At 42.9% G+C, this 18550-nt stretch overlaps 2 protein-coding genes across 3 annotated transcripts in view; both read left to right on the forward strand.

The window, feature by feature from the left end:
- furina (furin (paired basic amino acid cleaving enzyme) a) overlaps positions 1–3636 on the forward strand; it is a 62797-nt gene extending 59161 nt beyond the window's left edge. For both annotated transcript variants that reach the window (XM_087792892.1, XM_087792893.1), the window contains exon 16: positions 721–3636. In XM_087792892.1, the coding sequence (XP_087649018.1) occupies positions 721–1328 (608 nt within the window). In that variant the 3' untranslated portion in view covers positions 1329–3636. The remainder of the gene's footprint in view (positions 1–720) is intronic.
- A 1061-nt stretch (positions 3637–4697) lies between these two features.
- Positions 4698–18176, forward strand: fes (FES proto-oncogene, tyrosine kinase). Its single transcript, XM_087792894.1, has 18 exons — positions 4698–4972; positions 5062–5235; positions 7454–7550; positions 7610–7793; positions 8922–9059; positions 9192–9308; positions 9452–9574; positions 10723–10918; positions 13608–13682; positions 14341–14523; positions 14842–14964; positions 15088–15141; positions 15963–16081; positions 16851–16945; positions 17014–17137; positions 17235–17392; positions 17478–17600; positions 17688–18176. Exons 1-18 carry the CDS (start codon positions 4748–4750, stop codon positions 17828–17830), a joined length of 2451 nt encoding a protein of 816 aa, XP_087649020.1. The 5' UTR covers positions 4698–4747; the 3' UTR covers positions 17831–18176.
- The last annotated feature ends 374 nt before the right edge of the window (positions 18177–18550 follow it).

Consider the following 18550-nt stretch of genomic DNA (forward strand, 5'->3'; position numbering starts at 1 on the left):
TGACCACAGCAGTGGGACACATGTTAGAATTGAAAAGTCGTTTATACTGTTCACAATAGCCTTGAACTAAAGTGATAAATGGTTTATTGTCAACAACGAGTCTGTAATCTTCAGAATTTGACAAAGTCATGCTGATTGATAGTGGGGGTTTCACAGTACTAGTGTTTCTCATGCATCGAGATGAATGTTTTTTTGTTTTAACAACATAAAGTGTTTTATCTAAGTTAAGAGGCAAATGTACACTTGATTCAGTCCAGATTCTTAATTCCACTTAAAAGATTGTTGGTGTTGAGCTGCTCTGTGATGTTCCTGGTCAAAAACTGTCGAACCAAGTTGTTGTACAAAGTTCCGATTGTTGACATACTGTATGTTTCAACGGCTGCAGGATAAGATGAACACATACCTGAACCTGGTCGACTATTTCCGGATAATCCAATTAATTTAAATGTGTTGTGCATCTTAGATTAGACTGGTGTAGCCACAGGGGTCACATGATGACCTAAATAGTTTGTTGAAGAATGGTTCCCGATCTTTAAAGCAGCACTACAGGAGATTGAATATGCTTTTCTCTGGCTTCCGCTGCTGTTAGAAACCCTGTAATCGCAACATTGTAAACAAGTGAAAACACATGCATGACTTTATAGCAGTTCTTTTACAAGGCATGTGACACATGATGTCTGCAGTGGTGAAACATTAAGTGTCTTTCTCTGTGTGTTTCAGAGTGCAGCGCCGGCTTCTACCTCTTCCAGCAGAGCTGTGTCAAACAATGTCCACCAGGTTTTTCCGTGGGCTCGCAGCCGCTCAACTACACCATGGGCAACTCTCTGCTGCCAGCCTGCGTCCTGACCTGCCTGCCCTGCCCACCCCCCTGCCTGACCTGCAGCAGCCTCAGCCCTCAGGCCTGCCTGTCCTGCCCCCCCCACAGCTCGCTGGATCCCTTCTCTGGCACCTGCCTGCACCTCAACCAATACATGCGTGAGTCGCCCGGCAGCTTCATGGTAGGCGAGGGACCCGCGGGGTCCAAGCCAGAGCTACAGTCCAGCCTGCCCATCACCGTCGCTGTGCTCAGCTGCATGGCCATCATGGCCACCTTCGCCGGCGTCTTCCTCATGCTGCAGCTGCGCTCCGGCGCCCTCATCAAGCTGCCATCTCTGGAGGACGGCCGCGGGCTCGGAGGAACCTTCCGTCTGGGCGGCAACCGGGTGGTCTCGTATCGTGGCATTCCGACCGTGTGGGGTGACGACGGGGTCAACACAGACTCCGAAAACGAAGAGTTCGACTCCCATAACGAGAGGACTGCCTTCATCAAAACACAAAGTGCTCTTTAACTTCCCCTCTGTCGCATCATCTTGAATCCACCACACAATTCTTCTGGATAATTCAGGGCTGAGGTTACGTTCGCTCTCTGTCCACTTTGGTCCTATCATCCCTCTTTTGTCCCCCCATTCTCCTCTGATTCCTGCTTCATGTCTTCCTCTTGCTGGGGGGGACCTGAAGAGAAGCTACTGCCTCTGGGTGCTCAGGACGGCCCCGGCTCTGCTCCGTTCACACTCGAGCGCTTTTCTATTAAACCCTCTCTCTCCCTCCTCTCACTCCTGATCATCAACAATGTGTGTCTGTGTGCTGCGTTTGCCCCTCCAGCTCCCCTTTTGTTACAGTAAACAAGTGATTGTTGTTTACTTTCTTCCCCTTTCTCTCCATCAGTCTCGGTGCAGTAGCCCGATGAGATTGTCGAATGCGTGTGTGTGTGTGTGTGTGAGTGAGTGAGTGAGTGAGTGAGTGAGTGAGTGACTGAATGAGTGTGTGTGCTTGTCTGACTGGGAGTGCTTTGTGTAAATCTGACATTGAACGTCCTTTATAAGAAACGGAAGCCTCTAAAGTCACAGACGTGAGTGGAAGTAGTGGAAGACACATTTATTACATTGAAAATCATCTCACAGAGGTTTTGAAGTCTCGTAGAAGTACATCAACTATGTCAATACTTTATATGGTAGAGATAACTACTGAAGATCATATCATGCAGTCACTTTACTAAGATAGTTTGAGTGTGAGGGGAGTTGTTTATGAGGTGTTGTTGCACAAAAGTGAAAAATGGAGGTGGAGGGAAGTGAAGGTGCTGATGGGAGGAACACAGGCTGTCGCCTCTCGATGATGAGACTGATGTCGGGACAACATCAATATTGTCGTGCTGTCAGGCAACTTCACCTTTACACACATTACTCTGGTCCAGGAAATGAGATTTTATTGATTGAGGAGAGCTAGATTGTTCATCCGCAGTGGCCTGACTATTGTCTTTTAACTCTTAAGTCCAGGTCCCTCCTCCAGCTGCTTCAGAGTAATAGCTATAAAACTATTAACCAGATTTTAAAAGTCTCTTCCGGACGTTGTCTTAAGTAATCACCTGACATGTTAGTGATCTTGCTGACAGGTTGTCACAGCGACACCTGTGAGGACATGTACGTGAAAAGAAGTTTATCTTGATTATTTAGCAGCCGTCATTCCAAAACATTAATTCAATCATACTGAAACACCTTTCATATCAGAGGCGGTCGACTTGTATTTAGCTGAAATGGACCTTGAATTAGTATCAATGGCTTCATTGACAATCAAACCTGCAGAGAGTCTGGTGAGGAGTTAAGTAGGAAAATAAAGATTCTCAATTCTGATGCTGTTTGTAACATGTGGTGGGTTAGTTCAAAGAGCAGTACTGGATGTACACGAAGAGTATCTCTGCAGGCACATAATGTTTGCGCTGCAGGAATTGTTGTGATCTTTAGTGCCTACTGCCATTTTACAACATGTTAAACACAGTCTCGCTCCGGTGTTAACAGCAGCTAATGGCCTCACGCTGCACCTAAATTATCACTTCAAATTCTTGTGTGAAGTCCAGAAACTGCTGACTTTGCTTCTTCTGCCTGATCTGGACTCTGACCACAGTGTCTCCACCACCATCAATAACTAATGTTTGCTCACCAAGAGTCACATGGGTTAAAAAGTTGAATCAGTCGCCACAGGAACTGTAAAACCACCTTCTAAACTTCAACACTAAGAGGCTTATTTTAGCGCTGGAAGAATGTTAACAAAAACATGGTGTCTTCTCTGAAGAATAAGGGCGTGATGGAAGCTTCACTCTACTCCACTAGTTTATTCCCGAATGCTGCTGCGATCCTGCCTTAGGATGGATATGAAGTCAGACGCTTATCATAGGAGCAATATCTTTGGCATAACCAAAGAATCATCATTGAAATGTTTTTATGTTCAGGTCGTCACTACCCATGAATGCATTACACTTGCTGTCATTTCTCCCATGAGACGAGACTGGAGCCGCGGCGAGGGAGCGCTGAATGTAACTCAACTCAAGGGCTTCATCACATCTGAGCGCTCAGATGTTTGACAAGACTTTGTGGTGGGAGGCTGCAGTTGCTGAGGTTCTGAGCCGTGGCTGCACACGGATCTGCAACCTACAAGAGTGACCATCTGACGTGGACATGACTCTAAAATAAGGCCTATTTTTGTACGATAAGACTTGGTGCAGTGTAATTTCTTGTAATTTAATGATGATTTTGTTTTTCTTCTTTTTATTTAATTGATGTCAATTATAGATTCTACTAAAATAAAGATCTATGCAAATTTCAATGTCCTCACTCCTCATTTCAACATCGTTTATACTTTCTTTGTTCTGACTGTTTTCGTCCACCATGTTTGCGTCAATGCGACTTAAAATTCCAAAACAAAAATTATCCAACATCATCTCTCCTTTACTGACGGATAAAGGTAAAGTTGGTCTTTCATGAAAACCTTTGTAAAAACTTTTCTTTGTAAAAAAAACATTTTCATTTCGCTCCAAAATGTGCAGAATGATGGAATAATTGAATTAAGAAACGCAAGAAACGTAACTGATGTCTAATGAACAGTTGATCTGAAGCAGCAACATTTATGTTTTTCTTAAAATATAGTGTAATGATAAGAAATCTAACAATGATTTATAAAATAGTGATTGAGCACAAGTACAATGAAGAACATTTTAATTGTTTTAAACTAGAGGCACAGGGGCCAAATGAGGCCCACAGATGCATTTTATGTGGCCCAAAGGAGCTTTAAATTGAAACGGTTTCTCAAACGTAATTCTCGTGGAACAAGTTCACTGTCGTCGCCCTCTAGTGTTGCAAGTGATTTGATGCAAGCAGAGATGATCACTTTCACAAAAGATTCATGGAAAATCATAAAATTTGATGAAGGATAAGTAGGTCATGAATGTTTTCCCTTAAATACAAAACCGGAGTCATCAGTTAAGGAGTAAAATTCCGGTTTATGCATCTTAAAGATTTGAATTATAAAATTAGCGATCAACCATGATAATTTAGACTTTTACTTCCGGTTCTAATTCTAATTTTACATTTCATCTCTTGTGTATACGAGTTGGATGCAGAGTTAGGAATAGTGATCCGATGAGCTGCGGCTCACTGGTCGTAACACACAACACAATGCTAGTCAGTTGAGAAACTGCGTGAAGCCACTAAAGTCTTGAATGAGTGGATAATGACATTTCTAGTTATTCATGCTGGAGCACGGTTGAATCATGTACCTGACAATCGGAGCTAAGGCTTGCATACACTCAAGCTGACAAGAGGAAGTCGGAGGCCTTGCTCTCAAAAAGGAAGTGAAACTCTTCCGCCTTCAGTGGGTCACTACAGCTGCACTCGGGTGACATTCTCAACAGACGAGGTCCAACTCTATCAGCAGACAAATGGGCTTCGGGCAGGACCTGCGCTGCCCACAGGGCCACGCTGCCCTCCTGAGGCTGCTGGACTCAGAGCTCCAGCTGATGGAGGTGATGAAGAAGTGGATGGGCCAGCGGGCCAAGAGTGAGAGAGACTTCTCCCTTCAGCTGCATCAGATGGCGCTCGTGGTGGAGAAACTGGACCGACCTCAGCCGGGCTCTGGACTGGACCACATCAGCCAGCTTAATAAGGTGAAGGTGTTGAAAATAAGTGCAAGTGTTTCCAAATGTAAATGTTCACCGTCATCATTGTTCTTTTTTTTCTGCTGATGTGTGTCCAGTCCTGGAGTGTCCTGGTGTCTCAGACGGACGTCCTCAGCCAGGTGATGAAGAAGTGCTCAGAAGATCTGCTCAGCGGTCCCGTCAGCAAACTCACGCTGCTCATCAGAGACAAACAGCAGCTCCGGAAGACGTACGCCGAACATTGGAGCTTGTTGAGAGGAGAGCTGAGCAAGGTCAGAGACCTTTGTCCACTGAGTACGCCAGTGGGTAATAACATTATGACCACCTGTGTTTGTCTCATATTGTGGTTACACTGTGTCACATTTGAACAGTAAGTTAATAACATGAGTTCTAATATGGGTTTTTTGGCGCTCTTGAAAAAGTCGCCATCTCAGGGATAAAGAAACGACTGCACTTGACAACAGTCATGAAATGCTAAGAGAGCAGCCTCAGAGCACATGCTTGCCTGATGTCTCAGCACCTCAAAGTCTCTTTATAGACCTGAACCCCAAATAAAAAAAAATGGAGCACTTTGCTTTCAGTGGAAAAATAAAGATGAAAGCGTCAACCACAAACTGACGTCAACAGAGGATCTGAAATACGTCTTCTGGGTTCATAAATATATCATAAATATCAAATATATACAGCAACACTGTAGTTGTGGACAGTTGTGAGCTAAGATGTTTGATAACCTGTCCACTAAACTACGTGCTTTTAAGTTTGAGGTCAGACTTGTTTGCTTCTGCAGCTTCCTGCTGATCGCTTCAGACCGTGAAGAGGAAACCAAATTGATTATCTCTTCAGTCAGCTGACTTGAATAAAGAGAAGTTAACCAACGTAAAAGTTGTTCCTCTTTTTTACATTCAACTCCTGCTTGTTCAAACCTCAAGCTCTCACGTCTCCCTGCTTCATCTTTCCCACATCTTCAACTTCTCCACACCTGCAGTGAAGACCTTACACTTTTCATTAACCTCCTCCTACTTTTCCCACTTCTCTCCCGTTAGTACCATCCCTTACACCCCCCCCCCCCCCCCACCCCCCAATCTTTCCTCGCTCCTACTCTCTAAATGTCAAAAGCATTTCAGCTTCTCTTCTCAAGTCTGTCCACCGAGTGCTGCTCCCTCTGCTATTCTCCTCCTCCTCTTCTGGACCAGAAACTTTTTGTCAGCATTACTTCATCATCACGACTCTACATCCAGGATCCTTTTCTTTACCTTCTGCTGAAGGCTTTCAAGGTTGCGGCATCTGCACACGCCTGGGCTGTAACATTATGACCACCCAGGCGGTTGTGTCACATTTCCAGTTTCACTGGGAAATTCAGGTTATAAGGTTCATTAACGTCTTCTATTACTCTTTGAATGAACCCACCACAACCATATAAGGTTACAAGAATCATTCAATAAAACTAGTGTACGTCAGGTCCATATCACCAGTGGTTTAAACATCTCACATCTGTTATAGAAGTGCACGCTTCAGCGTAAATAGCATCTACGCTTTTGGTCATTTTTACCAAGAACCTGGACAATATCCCCATGTCCTACATACAGAGCATAAGACCACGTTTTCATTAATCTTTATATTGATAGTACACATTTTTTGCAGGATGTTTGAATTTTTTTTAATTAAATGTATGAATTATGTTCATCTTGTCTGTTATGAGCACAATTAATCTATCTCGACTATAAGAATGATTGATGGCCATGTTACTATATTAATTGATGAATATAGTCTAATTGATGTCTATGGTGGGAAATTGTCTTTTTGGGTCATATTTTTTTTTAAATGCCCCCCGTATTGGTTTTTATTTATTTTAGTATGTAAACTAAATAAATGTATGTGTTAATCCAGCAAAATATTGTCACATCACATCTGCAATGAGTTTCATGTTGCACGTTTGAAAACGATTCTGGACGATGTTGAAATGAGGAACTGAAGACTCACGATGATCAGACATGAAACTGCTTCACTATGTGAGCCAGCATTAAAGGTGTTGAGGCTCCAGATGGTTCCACTGCCAGAACACATTGCTGGTGGTAAACATGTGGAGGAAGCTTTGCTGCAGGAAAACTACTTCACACACACACTTCGTCATGTGAGGAGTCACTAGAGGAGATCTTTACGGTCACATGTGCCCTGCGCTGTCCAGGGTGTCCCCTGTCTTTGCCCACTCTGATCGGCTCAAGTTAGGGGAAGTACAAGAGCTCATACTTGAGTGTTTGATATTGAAGATGGAACAGAATAATCTGAATGACGATCACCAGCACTAGGGGCTTGAGTAGACGCTGGTCAGCAGGGTGATGCTCAGTAGACAAACAGACTCCTTCATCCCTGTTTCAATGACACATCATGTCCAGCAGATGGTTGATCTATTTCCAAGTTTTCTGTGTTCGCGTGCACTCGTGACAAAGTTATGCCTGCCAACATCATTCTTCTTTGTGTTTGTGTGCACAGGTGACCCAGGCAGACCTGGACAGAATAAAAGCCAACTATAAACTGGCGTCCAAGGAAGCAGCTCAGGCCAGAAGGAAGTTCCAGGAGGCCAGTCGAGGTGCCACCATCAACAGCACAACACGTCACCAGAGAGTCTCATCTGCTTTGTCCTTGCAGACAAGGACAGAGATAAAGCCAAAGAGCGTTACATGAGGGCCACCATGAAACTGCACGTGCTGCACAACGACTACGTGCTTGGTGTGCGAGCGGCTCAGGTATACCACGGGCACCATTACAGTGTGCTGCAGCCGGCCCTGCAGGACTCACTGCAGACACTGCAGCAGGAGATGATCCTGATCCTGTAAGACTCTATCATTCATGCAGCTCTAAGATTGTAATGTGTTATGTGCAAATCAGTCATGGACAGTCCAAAGTAAGGCGTCAATCCATACATCAGTTGGATGTCAGACAGGGCTAATAATGCAGACAAGCAGTCAAATACTTTTTCTTTAAACATTAATTAAAGAGTATTAAACTTTGAATACAAGATCAATTATTGCTGCAATAAACCCAAAACTTTACTTAAACATCTTTTAAATGAGCTCCTCCTGTTTCCAGGATTACTGAAAATGTCTAAAAACGTGATCATCATCAGAAATATTATTGCTCTACTTTTATACATCAGTCTGTCTGAACCACCTGTGGTCCTCTCTGCAGTCATTTTGATATTTTTTCATCGTGCTTGTATCAATTACATCCTGAATCAATACTATCAATATTGGGATCCATCTGCCCAGAACCGGTTAAAGTTCTTCCACCACCACCTCTGGTTATTACTTCTGCCAATGAGTGTTTGTACTGATCTTGTTTAATAGTCACAAGCTCCATCATCTGCCTGAGTCTCAGAGTAGAGCACTCAGCAGGAGGAAGTGCCAGTGAGGAAGAAGAAAGGGAAGGAAGGGATAGTTGGGAGGATATGAAGCAGATCTGATGAGCATGAGTCTAACCTAGACTTGAGCAAAGTGCAGCCCGGGGGCCACATGCGGCCCTTTGACATATTTATGCGGCCCTCGTAATGTCAAAGTATGATCCTGTATAAATGGTTCTAATGCATTAACAAATGTATTAATGTATTATTATTCATTTACATTTTCACACTTATTTACCATTCTTGTGTGTAATTTTTCGAGTATATATTAATCCCTCAAAACATTTTTTTTTAAGTTAGTTGAAGAAATGTTTTGAAAAAAACTCATATATACAAGAATACAATTGCAGCTTATTTAACTTAATAAATGTCATGGCCTAATGACAAATGTCCATTTTTGAGGGATTTTTCTCGTCTAGCTTTTTGCTTGACGGCCCCTAACAACATTCACAGAAATTAATGTGGTCCTTGAAGAATCATAATTGCTACCCTCCCACCCCCCGGTCTAACCTCTTACATCAGCAGCTTTCCAAACTTCATGTATGTTTTTTCCATGAGCAGGAAAGAGATCCTGCAGGATTACTTTGACATTTCCTCGCTGCTTCAACCTGAAGTGGTGCAGATCCACAGAGAACTTTCTTCTGCCATTTCCTCCATCGACCCTCACAGCGAATATCTGAGCTTCATTCAGCAATACAGGTGAAACCATCCCACACTGTTGACCAGAAATCAGATGTCATCCATTGTGTGTATCTTTGTGTGCGTATGTATCTGTCTATGTGACTGTCTCTGTATTTGTGTTTGTGTGTGTGTGCGTGCGTGTGTGTGTAGGTCCGTGGGCGAGGTTCCTGCTGCTGCAGACTTTGACACGTGTCTTCTAGATGACTCTGAGTGTCTTACTTGTGAAGTAGCTCTGAACGACCTGACTGTGGACTCCATGCAGCACAAGTGAGGACTTTCTTTCTGCTCTGCTGGCTAAACAACAACTTCCTTTATGAAAGCTCCTGATGTCTTTGTTCCTCACCACTACTTCCTGCTGCTCACAACTTCCCCTCCTCAATGACTTCCTCCGGGGGCAACACTCCTGCCAGACTGACCGCATTAGAGGAGCAGCTGCTGGTTCTGGCCGCCACTTTGGCTTCACAGCAGTCGTCGCTAGAGCAGCTGGAACTGGAGCTGGAGGGAGAGAGAGCTGGAGTAAAGAAAGGTCAGAGGTGAGACCAACATACTGGAGTCAGAGTTGACTCTGGTTCTGCTGCACTGTCAGAGATAGTTGGAACAATGTTTGCTAAAAGTTGATAACCTCTGAGAGCACAGCATTTGCTGCAGGAATGAGTGCAGATGAATATCTCAATGAATGTTTTATTCAGCAGCTCCAGCAGAAATGCAGGTCCAGTGTGAGTCTCGGGGGGAAAAAGAGACCTAAACAAATGTCTGTGCAAGCTGAAAACATGGTTATATTTTGGATAGAGCTAAAAATTGACTAGTTGTGACATAGTTGTGAGAGTTAATACAAATTGGTCTGAAAACCGAAGTGACCAGTGAAACAAATAAAAACTCAATGCACTGAACCTTTAATCTACCATCTTCTCACAGCATCCTTCAACCTCAGTCTACCTTTCTCCCTTTTTTCTGCTATCACAACTTTCTCTGTTGAGAAATGTAAAAGTGATAAAAGCACTGATAAATATGTTGTAGACCTTGAGAATCAAGTACAACACATATGCTTGTCCATGTGAGCAGTCTTTATTTATGCTCTTGTCCTTCATAGTCACTCTCAAAGAAAAGCAAACTCTTCTTCCTAACCCTGGCCTAGTCAGAGTGCGGTTGTGTCTTAGATTTGAGTTGTGACTCTCCGTTAATGTGTTTCAAACTTAACCTGCATTTATTTATTTATTTATTTATTTATTTATTTATTTTTTTTTTTTTTTTATATGTTCCACACAATGCCACTGCTCTCCTGAGGGCCACGACTGTCCCACAAAGCTTTTCATCCGCTTGGAGCTGCTCCTCTGTCATCAAGGCTTCATCTCCTCACTGATCTATTATTTTCCAGCAGGAAGTCATCGATCATCCAACACTTTAATCCTCAACTGATAATAATAATTGTTTTGTGGATCAGTTGTAATCTGGTGATTCTAGTTATTCTGTGGAGCCAGTGCTGAGTCAGCAGCTGTCGGATTGATTGTGCTCATCGATGAGAACAGTTGAAACACTATTTGCACTGACAGGATGTTTATTGACATCTGTGTTGTGCTGCTCGGTTCTTCCCATCCCTCCCGTGTTGGTATCGACCCCAGCGGTCGTTTGTGTTTACATTTTAAAGGAAGTCATAAAGCACTTTTACTCTGCTGTCTACCAGGGTCTACCGGTTCAGCAAGACGCACGCACTGGAGGAATGTCGCCATCAGGTGGCCTTGTCTCAGGGGGCCAAAGCCAAACTGGAGGTGCAGAGGCTGATTATGAAGGAGAAGCTGGACCAGCTGGGCTCCAAAGATCCGCCCCCAGCTCTGATAATGGATGCCTACACACCACCACAGTCGACCAAGACAAGTAACGTATGTTCTTTTAGCTGCAGCTCAACACAGAAAAGCGCTATATAAATACAAATTACTTACTTACTTACTTTTTATTTTTTATTGTTTATGAAAAATGGCTGGCTACTGGAAAAAACAATTTCCCGAAGTAGACCTCCTGAGGGATCAATAAAGTTTTACCTTTACTAACCACCCATTTACCTTAGAGGGGGGGGGCTGCAAAACCTCCTGTTTGGCGATTGAAACGCCCATGTTGGCAACAACAGTGAGACGTGGGGCTTCCTAATTGGAAAGAATTGCACAGCTGATCTGAACCTGAATGGTGCTTTGTTATTGGACTTCTGTGTTCATCACAGGCTGTCCATGGTGAACACCGTGTCCTGGCATTAGTGTCCAAATGAGCACTTTGGTGCAACCTAAGATACAGTTTGATGATTTACTTTTTATTTGTGTCGTCCGACTTGCAGCCACATGTCTTGGACACTGGAGTAAAAATAAGGACACACAACTATCCCCAACTGGTGGTGAATTGGCTCCGATAGTGGGGGAGGATGCCGGTCAGAATATATAATAATATATAAGGATGATATATAAGGACCATGTTTCAATGGACGACATTCTGTCCGAATTGACCATGTTTTGTGTCTTAATTGTATAGGCGGATGATTGTGGCCTTAAGGGTGCTGGTCCTGTCGTAACAGTGATCCCAAAACCAATAGATGGTCTGCAGTGTTGAAGGATGTCGTCAAGCTGAAGAATGATGTAGGAACCTTTTTGCTGACCAGCAGGCCAGGGAATCGTGCTCTGCTGCCTCCCTGGCAAGGTCTTTTCCATGGGCCTGGAAAGGAGGTTTCGCTAGATATTCCAGATGGATTCACTTGGAGCAATATGGTTTTTGCCTGGGCGTTAAACTGTAAATTAGCTCTACATCCAGGGCAGGATGCTTCAGGGTACGTGCATCTTGTAAGGGAGGGTTCATCTTGTTGAGGGATCTGTGCCGGCGAAAAGAAAGCTAAGCCAAAAGGCAAAGCTCTCTATATACAGGTCAATCTAAATCCGGATCCTCACGTAGGTGTAGTGACTGAAAGAACCAAATCATGTCTAAAAAAGAGTGCTATTTCTTTCTTAGAAATATGGTGGAAATACACAGTAACCGGGAAAGGCTTAGAGTCGAAACTCCTCTATGTTGATAGGTAGCATTTAAATAGTATGCCTTCTTGATGCATCACTGGTGAGATTGAGATTGACTCGCTGGATCATCTGGGATTTACCCACTGGATCCTCGCTGGTTTAGAAACGCCTCAGGGTCTGAGCTGAGCTAAAAAACATGGATATAACGGCATTAAGTTCCATTCATTTGCATTCAAGTAGGACAGAGCAACTTAAGGTGAATGGGTGAGTTTAAAAGAGCTACTATAGAAAATCTTAATCTGGTCACTTCCAGCAAACAACATCAACACACACTTCCACTTGTGCGACGACAGTTGATCTCCAACAACAGGCTGACAAGGTTGTTCAGTGGTGCTACGAAAAAAACTAAAAGGAAGAGACTTAATAACGGTTGAAGGATTTGAAATGGTGCCTGCTATCACAAGTACTGTTTTATGCAGGACTGCCAAGTTTCAATAAATGACAAAGAATGAAAATATAAGTAAGTAAGTAAGTAAGCTTTAAACAATCAAAACTGTCTCAGAGACAGTCTTTGCCAATGCCACACCAAAAAATGGTTAAAGACCAATGCCTTAATTATTACATTTAAGAAAATTCTACATGAAACTACTACTACTATTGACTACTTTAGATCTTGGGATTAACAACAGATAGCTTGACTGCAGTCTGATGTCGACGCTGTTATATTGGCCTGCTGTAAAGTTGCGATGACCAGACAATGCTCTGTTGTCTCTGTGTCGTGGCAGTGTAATGGAAGATAGTTAGAGACCAAAACACCCGCCTTGGGTAAATATAAGCAAGAGAAATGTCAAGTGTGGTGTGAGAACGGGTCAAATGACTCAGTCACTCAAGTGAGACTCTTGGCAGCTCTAATTTAAAATTGTGTGTAAGAAAAGTTGCAGCATGTATGGTATTGTGTGGTTGATGATGAATGTAATATTATGTCAGGTTCATGGTATTACAGGAGGTTATAGAAGGTTATCACTGCTGTGACAAAACTACTGCTAAATAAACAAATGTAAAGTTAACAGCTAAAGTAATAGCAAGAGTCGGTGTCAATTAATCAGAAATTAACAACAGCTAGCAATTGTACTACTTTGGTAGCAAGATAAGTTATCGGTTTAAATTGGTTATTCTCTGCACAGGCAGTAAAAGTACATCTAGTGAACTAAAAAGTAGCTGCAGAGCTTGTATTATCACCAGTCGAGGTTATGGATTGAATCATATTGTGTTTGCACTTTAGCTAGCAGTCACAAGTTAACTACTGGTAGCTTGCCTTAGCTGATCTGATGAACTAGTATTTATACAGTATAAGTAGTACTGTGGGAACAAGTATTAACAGTTATAACAATACTTATAGTAGCAGTAATAAGTAGAAGTGTACAAAAAGGACTACGAGTTGTGCTACTAATAAATATTGAGTTATATTAAAAGCTGTACTAGCCAACACATTTAATGCATCAGCCTGGAGCCTGGATTCAGGATTACTGATACTAAAAAGGGAACGCTCATCTTTAACTGGTGTTTTGTTCTGCTCCAGAGTCCCACGTCTGCCAGACTGCTCATGGAAGGGATTCTGAACAGTCGCAGTGGCCTCTTCAAGCCCAGAACTGAGGTTTGTCTCATTTTTGGTGTGTTTGATGCACTGAGCATCTGAGACGCGGGGATGAAGAGAGGGTGTGGAGCATCACTATCATCTTACCTCCATATGTCCTCTTTGTGTCAGAGTGTTGCTGAAGGACATGAGAACAGAAAGATAAAAGACACCCTCTACACTATCCTTCTGCCCTCAACTTAATAGCAGGTTATTGTGTGCAGTGAATGTGTGCGAGTCCCCGAAACTGAACCCCCGCTCTCCCTCTGGCACGCTATTTATTTGTTGCATGCTCTTGAACGCACCGCCCAGGTCAAACAAGTTAGTGGACTCTCTTCTTTCAAAAGTCATTATGGGAAGCGGCACCTCGCTGTTTCCATGGAAACACAAAGGTGCATCCAGAGTGCGAAATGTATTAAGGAACTTTGATTGGCTTCTTCCAAAGTTCATTTTCAGCAAGAACTTCATTTTATTATCTATGATGTCCTGAACTAGGAGTCTGAATTATTTGCTGACTCAGTGTTTTCCTGTGGGCATTTTCACTTAAAAGTGTAATGAACAACTCTTTGAAGAGTCTCTGTAATCTCCCCAGAATCACCCCAAATCTGCCTTCAAACGCTCTCATTATTTTTGTATTACCAGCACTGCCCTCTTTCATCCTCCTGTCTCATTGATGCAGGAGTCGGAGCTGCCTTTGGAGCAACAGGACTGGTACCACGGCGCCATCCCCAGGCCGGAGGTCCACCACCTGCTGGAGGACAACGGAGACTTCCTGGTGAGGAAGAGTCAGGAGAAACCAGGATATGTGCTCTCTGTGCATTGGAACGGCTCCTGCAAACACTTCCTTATTCAAAACGCTGATGTAAGTTTGCTCAGCCGTAACATTATGACTAGCAGGAAAGCACAGTGATGTCACTCCAAAGTTAACAGACAAATGTATGGAGTCTTCTTAGTGTCTAGTTCTCACATTTTCACTTTTGGTCCACAAATTTTGTAAACGACTCACTTTTGTCAATGACCCTCTCTAATTCATTATTCGGCTGGGAATACTTCCCAGCCGAATAATGCGTCCCTGCACGCAGAAGAAGACAAGAAACATGTGCTGCTTCACTCTGAACTGCTATACTTGGAATCAACCTTGTACTTAAAAAAAATATTTCCACGTATGATGTTTGTGCAGGGTCTGTATTGTCTAGATGGAGATGGCTTCTTCAGCGTCCCGCAGCTCATCCATCATCTTCTCTCTTCACGCCAGCACATCACCAAGAAGTCTGATTTAGTCCTGAAGAAGCCTGTGCTCAAGGTAGGAAGTCTGGGATCTTCCCAGGAGGTTCTTTGTTCCACATGAAATGGAGACTCTGCTGCATGTCAGAAAACACTTCCTGTTTATGAATATAACATCCCTGAACTCGCTCTTTTGGTCTAGGACAAGTGGGTCATGGATCACCAAGATGTCATCTTAGGAAGTCTCATTGGACGTGTACGTGAGCTGCACGCTCATCTGTTTTACAAATCTCCGCTGTCAGGACAGGATGTTTCTACCTCTGCTGACACAGATCCTGACACTCCTACACCATCCATGGCTGTGTTCAAATCACCGTCACTGCCTGGAGTTTTGACAGTAGATACCACTGCTGTATTACAGTACTAGTTCTCATCATAATACTTCCACTTCTACTGCTGTGGCGAATATGACTGCTTTAACTACATCATCGCTGCTACAACTCTGCAACTACTCCCCTGGCTACTACTGTCTCCACCACAGTACTACTGTACATACTAGCACACCAACAGATACCTTGTCACTACTTCACCAGGCAATATTACTGTCAGAACTAGTTCTTCTACAACTTCTGATTTTTTATTAATTGATCATATAATCAAAAGCAACTTATAATATTACAATGTTTTTTAATAAAAGTACCACAATTACAGCAACATCTATTTTTGCTCCCAAAATGTACTACTAGTAGTATGACGTGAACTATTTCTACTACTTAAATGGTCGTTCACAGTATTTACTGGTTCATTTCAGCATCAAACATGAACTCCCAACAACACAAAAAAATGAAAGACATTATTGGTCTAAAAACCATGTTGTTCAAAATGGCTGTTATCTAGAGCAGCATCGTCTTGAAGCCCTGCAGCTGGTTGCAAATGTCAACATGCAAAAATGTCACACATGCACCTCAGGGCCTTCAGCTCCAGCAGTCTCATGAGCATCATGTGGCTGCTCATCACAAGCTAAAAATCTCAACTAACAACCTCATGTACATATTTATGTTGTGCTGCAACATGCAGGGAAACTTTGGGGAGGTGTACAGTGGACGCCTGCGCTTCAACAACATGCCAGTGGCTGTCAAGTCCTGCAAAGAAAACCTGGCTCCGGAACACAGAAGCAAGTTCCTGATAGAGGCCAGGTTGGTGCTCACACCTGCAGGACACCCAGACGCATGTGTGTTGATGAAGTGAGAGAGTTCAGCACGTGTTCGCTTCCATCACCAACTCATGACGTCATGACAATGCAAGAGATTTCAGCAGATAGTAGAATCACAATCAGAGGTGAATAGAGGTCAGGATACTGTGATAGTTTAGTTTCCTACAGAGCATTTTGAACTTGACTTGAGCATGTATTGTTCAATCAATTCAGAAAAACTAATAAATACATATCTGCCTTAAAGAAGTTGAATGATCAAATATAACTTAAGATACATCATAATATAATTACTTCTTTACATATTTTGTGGTTTTATTATTTTTCTCTATATATATATCTTGCCCTCTGTTTCTCATTCCTTCTCTTTCTCTCATTTGTGGATCTCATGACCACATTAATGGTTCAATACATATTGAACCAGGGTCAAGGGTCAAGACTTTACTGTAGTGTTATTGAAGGAGCAGGTTCGGTCTATTGCCTGAAGATAAGGATTGAAATGTCTGGTGATGAGGTGGATCCTCTATAGTCTCCCCTTTTAAGAATAGGTCAGTTTAACATTTTCTTAAATGCTGCAGCAGAATACCACGCATTGATGGAGAAAGTGTAGATCTGCAGAGGAAAGAAAATTTTGACGAAATTCCACAATTTGACAGATGCACACAATCATTCCACACGTGCCACAAACAATTAACAAAGCAAATGCTGATTTGACGCTGACAAACTTTCTCTGTTTGTCTGTTCACACTCCCCAGGATCCTGAAGCAATACGACCACCCCAACATTGTGAAGCTGATTGGGGTTTGCACTCAGAAACAACCTATTTACATAATCATGGAGCTAGTTCAAGGTAGAGATGAAGATGAAGATGACAATGACACGCCTCTCATCCTTTCTCTCGCTGTCATCCTATCGAAGGCGGTGATTTCCTATCCTTCCTGCGACACGAGGGAGACTGTGTCAAACTCAAACTGCTGATCAAAATGACGGAAAATGTAGCAGCTGGAATGGAGTACCTGGAGAAGAACAAGTGCATCCACAGGTCACAACACACAGACCGAAATGAAAGCATACATTAAATGACCATCATTGAGCACTATGTCTCATGTGAGCTCCCTTTGCTGTCCTTGAACCTCCAGGGATCTGGCAGCGAGGAACTGTCTGGTCGCGGAGCAGAACGTGGTCAAGATCAGTGACTTTGGAATGTCCCGTCAACAGGAGGACGGCGTCTACTCCACTTACGGTGGGCTCCGGCAGATCCCGGTCAAGTGGACCGCCCCTGAAGCTCTGAACTTCGGTGAGATGAGGATCTGTCTCCAGCCTGACCACACACGTCGACCAGAGTCCACTCAGTCTGTGCCGCCCTCTGCTGGTGATTACAGGTCGGTACACCTCAGAGAGTGACGTGTGGAGCTTTGGGGTTCTGCTGTGGGAGACCTTCTCCTGGGGTACGACTCCCTACACGAACATGAGCAACCAGCAGACTCGGGACGAAGTTGAGAGAGGTGAGAACTATTGGAGCCACGTCGTGTGACCAGTCTGTGGCATAATAATGATAATAATGATGATAATAATAATATTTCACCTCCCAGGGTTCCGGATGCTGCCCCCTCGAGCCTGCCCAGAAGAGATCGCTGTTCTCATGAACAGCTGCTGGCAGTATCACCCAAAAGATAGACCTTCTTTTAAGAACCTACGAACTGAGCTTAATTCTATTCACAAGAGAATCACGTGACCACACGAAAGCGCCTTGTGCGTGTTTCTCTAGTCTGAAATAAAATGTGATGATAGACTTTTAACTTTGAAAACATAAAAAGTGTAACACCTGTGTTTTTGATTCCTTTGAAGTCAGGTACGAATTTCCAAGTTCATATTTAAATATTTCTTATTTACTCTTTATTATTTTCACCAACGGTACCTATATTCTCATGTTTTGATTTCTAAAACGTTTTCAATCATGTAGGCTTCTATTGCTTCTCTCTGTCAAATAAAAAAAATGGCTGAGATTAGATGGTCATTTACTTTTTGAGAAACTATTGAACTTTTCATTATTATTTTATAAATAATTTCATTTGACTACAGTTGCTGCGTCATTTTTTTTTATTTACTTCAATGTGTATATTTATTTTTAAATTTTTGGACCATTTATGTTGGGGTTTTTTGTTTCTTATTTTAGTTCGTTATTTGTTAGCTCTTATCTTCATTTGAGATCATTACATTTTTTTCCAATGACTAAGATGTCACTACAAAACACACACACACACACACACACACACACACACACACACACACACACACACACACACACACACACACACACACACACACACACACACACACACACACACACACACACACACACACACACACACACACACACACACACACACACACACACATTTAACCATCGTAGCAGGTGGAGGGAGAAGCTCTGTCGTCCAAAGTAGAAATGCTA

The sequence above is a fragment of the Callionymus lyra genome, chromosome 6 (assembly GCF_982586985.1).
Source record: "Callionymus lyra chromosome 6, fCalLyr1.hap1.1, whole genome shotgun sequence".
NCBI classification, from domain to species: domain Eukaryota; kingdom Metazoa; phylum Chordata; class Actinopteri; order Syngnathiformes; family Callionymidae; genus Callionymus; species Callionymus lyra.

Bases quoted from the DNA above. Each gene is read 5' to 3' on its own strand.
- fes (XM_087792894.1), top strand. From the start codon at position 4,748: ATGGGCTTCGGGCAGGACCTGCGCTGCCCACAGGGCCACGCTGCCCTC. The intron at 13,683-14,340 runs GTTTGTCTCATT...TCATTGATGCAG, and splicing joins TCTTCAAGCCCAGAACTGAG to GAGTCGGAGCTGCCTTTGGA. The intron at 17,393-17,477 runs GTGAGATGAGGA...TGGTGATTACAG, and splicing joins CCCTGAAGCTCTGAACTTCG to GTCGGTACACCTCAGAGAGT.